The 4,205-nt window shown below is 31.2% G+C and overlaps 1 protein-coding gene across 1 annotated transcript in view; it reads right to left on the bottom strand.

Moving 5' to 3' along the window:
* Window positions 1–4,192, bottom strand: part of LOC107482451 (oligopeptide transporter 7) — a 13,320-nt gene extending 9,128 nt beyond the window's left edge. The window contains exons 1-3 of the mRNA XM_016102940.3: window positions 4,058–4,192; window positions 3,483–3,955; window positions 1,297–1,394 (exon numbers count right to left, since the gene is read on the bottom strand). Of these exons, the coding sequence (XP_015958426.1) occupies window positions 1,297–1,394; window positions 3,483–3,955; window positions 4,058–4,094 (608 nt within the window). The 5' untranslated portion in view covers window positions 4,095–4,192. The remainder of the gene's footprint in view (window positions 1–1,296; window positions 1,395–3,482; window positions 3,956–4,057) is intronic.
* Window positions 4,193–4,205: the final 13 nt, after the last annotated feature.

Raw genomic sequence — 4,205 nt, 5'->3', positions numbered from 1 at the left:
AAAGTAAAACGCTTCCATCGATTGATGGTAAAGAGTGTTAGAGAGTTAGTAATTTTTTTATTTGTAATTATCAAGTAATTATTAGTGATATTTTTAACGGTGTGAGATTTTATCTAATGATATATAATTATTTTTTTTATTGATTATGTGCTGATCAAAATTTAATAAAATTGTTGGCCTCCTAAACTTTTTCTTGATGCGTTTCCTACCATATACTATCCAAGAGATGCTCAATATGCACGTTCACTTAATTAGAACAGTTAGTTATCGAATTAAAATAGGTAGGCCTCCGGTTTTTTCCACAAAATATAATGAGTAATTCTTCGCATACAAGCGATTAAGGCTTGTAAGCTTTACAAGTTCAATTAAACTAACGCTCAAAACACGCTTTCAACTATTCTTTTTCCTCTTCGTCTTCTGCTTCCTCTTTTCTTTCGTTTCTTGCCTTCTCTTTCTCCTTCTTCTTCTTCTTCTTCTTCTTGCTGCACGTTCTTCTTCCTCTTACTCTTCTTCTTCTCCTTTTCTTTCGTTTCTGCACGTTCTTCTTCATCGTCTTCCTCTTCTTCTTCATTTACGTTCTTTTCTCTCTGTTTTATCTTTTTTTTTCGATTTTTCATGGTGAAATCGTTTTTGAAGAAGAAGAAGCAGTAGAAGATGAGGAGGAGAAAGAGAAAGAGTTCTGAATTATGCATAAGATGTATTTTAACGAATTTTGGGTGTATTTCTTTAAATCCTTTGGGTGTATTTTCTGTAATCCTTTGGGTGTATTTTCTATAATCGTTTGGGTGAATTCCTGTAACCATTTGGGTGTATTTCTGTAATTTTTTGGGTGTATTTCTGTAATCATTTTGGGTGTACTTCTGTAATCGTTTGGGTGTATTTCTGAAATTCCATTATCTTCAAAAGGATTACAGAAATATACCCAAAAGATTACGAAAAATACACCCAAAGTATTTAAAAAATACACCCAAAATTCGTTGCATAATTCAGAACTCTTTCTCTTTCTCCTCATCTTCTGCTGCTTCTTCTTCTTCAAAACGATTTCAAAGCTTGATTTCAGAAACCATGAAAATCGAAAAAAAAAATGAAGAGGAAGAGGAAGAGGAAGAGGAAGAAGAAGAACCGTTTTGAGTGTAGCGCTTTGAAAACAGGAAATGTTGAATAACGCATTAAAAGGCCTAATAACTTGTAAGACTTGTATATATAACACTCCTCAAATATAAATTGGTATATCTATTGTTTTTTGGTGACTATATAAATTGGTATATGTTACTGTTATGGTATATATTTAATTACCTGAAGAGTGAAACTTGTACTAAATTCGCTGGCCACCACATGGCTGCTGGCTCCACAAGGTACCTCCTATATATGCCGGCCCATCCGAATCCTAATACCTGCCGTTCATTCATTAAGGTAGTGTTTGGTGGAGAGATAGAGACAAAAAGAATGAGATTGAGAGATAAAAATTAAAAGACAAAAATTAAAATAAATTTTAATATTCTGTTTGATACAAAATGAAAGATAGAAATTGAAACAAAAATAAAACTCTAATTTAATTTGTACAAAGGGTAAAATTGAAATTAAGTAATTGAAATAAGGGTATTTTAGGTATAAAACGTTATTAAAGTTTCAGTCTCCATCTCTAAAAATTTTAGTTTCATGTGTCCCTACTTTTTGGAATTATTGAAATACTGAAATTTTGGGGACAGAAACAAAAATTTTAGTACCAATCTCTAAACTAACAAACATGATATTAAATCTCAGTCTCTCAGCCTCTATCTCAGTACCTCAAAACAAATGGTACCTGAGAGTTAGGTTAATACTGGTTTCTATTCACCATAAATTCTACACATAGTTTCACCCTCATCCCATTCATTATTGCCTTTTGTAATATTTTTATATATTCATGCCTATAAAAAGAATTAATTATTAATTTAATATTTAAGAGATTCAGACATAGACAAACCAATTTTAAAAGATATTATTGATAAGAAAAATTCTGAAATAATTTAAAATTGGACAAACCTATTCATCATTTGTTGAAATTCATATCCAATAAGTATAATGCTAAGGACCACTGAAGTTAAAAGATTTGACTAATTTTAAAAGCAATTACTGAACTAATATTTTAGATTAATTTAATCAATGCTTAATTTTGATAGCCAGATCAATAATTTATCTTTAGAATTAGTCAGATAATCCAATTTAAGTGACCATCTCACCATAATGCTCATCGAAAATGAGCTTTGATAAATTTTAACGTACGTTAAACTTTAAAATTATTCAAAAAAATTATTTGTCAATATTCGTTTAAGATTTTTTTTTTGGTCAATACCAGAATTATTTGAACACCAAACTAATAGTTAGCTCTTATAAAAAAATTACAATTGATAAAATCATGTTGTGTAGGATTCAAGGTGAATCCAAGCATATTAAGTTTTTAATATATTTGTTTTGTATTTATTAAATAAAAATATTTAAAATTTTTTACTGATAATAAATTTATCATATATTTTAAGAACATATGTTAACTAAACTTATTTTTTATTTAGAAATATTAAATTGGGTTTCAGATCAAAGTTTTACTAATCTTGAATTATTTTACCTATGCGGTCACAGTTCGGTCAGCAGTTATATAAACTTTTTTTTTTTTTTTTAAATAAGAGCCAAGCAGGCAAAACAGCAAACTTTTCAGCTATATCTTTCCAGATGAAAAAAATTATTAAAAAGGTTAGGTGATAAGTGTGATGCAGGTGTTACAGCTACAAGTCACAACAAATTAAAAGAGACGAAACCAACTACAAGTCATGAAGTTATGTGCATTTATAATTTCGATAAGAAGAAGTATATGGAGCCAATAGAGTATATGTATAATGTGTATAATAGGTGTTTAGAAATGTTTGATTCAGTCGTAAGATATCAGATGTTTATTATTTCTCGTATCCAGATAGTTATTTTGGATAATATGAATGTATTGTGTTTGAGACATTAGTAATATTTTATTTTGGATGTTTTTTTTAACTCATATTAGACTAAATAAATAGTTCATTGTACAAATTATAGAGATACTTTATTGACTCTCTAGAAGAATTCTTTCGATAATACTAAGGAGACAAAAGAAAGACAAATAGAATTTGTCTTATTTAGTATTTATTAATCGGTACAATAATTATAAATATTAAATAAAATAAATTTTAATTAATTTTGATTAATTTTTTTTATTATCAAAGTATAATTTTATATAGATTGTGATGTGAAAGTCAATGTAATTAACTGATCACTGATGTTGAGTTGACCATGATTTTTAAAGCACAAGACTGATTTTACACATTTTTCGAAATATTAATAACCTAGTCGTGTAATTATGAGCTTAGTTATGTATACGTATAAATTGTGAAACAAAATGCTGCATTGTGCCAATTTCAATTTCATACTCAATAATAAATAAAGCAAAAATCGCATTTTTGAAATAATTGACCTACCTGGGTGGTAATGATGACAAGGAAGGCAACAAAGAAGGAGATGTGCTTGCGGTAAAAGATTTTTACAGCGGTAACAATATGAATGGCGTAGACAGTGCCAGCACCAGAGTTGGCAAAGATAGTGATGAGAACGTGCTCCTTCACGTTGAAGGGCCCAGGGTTTAAGGTGAATTCCCAGCGCTTCCCTTTGAAGAAGACGCGCTTCGTGATCTTGGAAGCCATGAGCTGCCCCAACGGTACCACAGCTATCTGCGCCGAGATAGCCGTGATGCTGAGGGGTTCCGTTCGGTACCAAAAGAATTGGTTGAGGAATGATAGCAGCACGCAGGAGAGGCTTCCAAGGACCCACATTCGGAACGTGAGAACCGGGAGGGAAGGGTCGTCGGTGGTTGGCACCGTTAGCGCCACTTGTTCTATTGCTGAGTTTTCATGAAAAGTCTCTTCTTCTTCCGTCGAGGATTGCTCCCCGCTGACTGTATCACAAGACAATCAAATTAATCTAAAGTCGGAAAATGAGAATATTACTATTGGTGTTTGGTGATGATTCGAATGACAATGAGATTTCAGATGCTTACGGAGAGGGGATGTGATCTCGTTGGAGGGTTGCTCCATGCGTTCGTAGCAATAATAGCTTGATTTTCTGGTCAATCTGAGCGTTCTACTACATACAAACTATAAACAAGAGAGTAATCAAATAGTTTTTTTTTTTTTTTTTTACATGAT

The sequence above is a fragment of the Arachis duranensis genome, chromosome 4, assembly GCF_000817695.3.
Source record: "Arachis duranensis cultivar V14167 chromosome 4, aradu.V14167.gnm2.J7QH, whole genome shotgun sequence".
NCBI classification, from domain to species: Eukaryota; Viridiplantae; Streptophyta; class Magnoliopsida; order Fabales; family Fabaceae; genus Arachis; species Arachis duranensis.
This window is presented reverse-complemented; position numbering and strand designations above follow the sequence as displayed.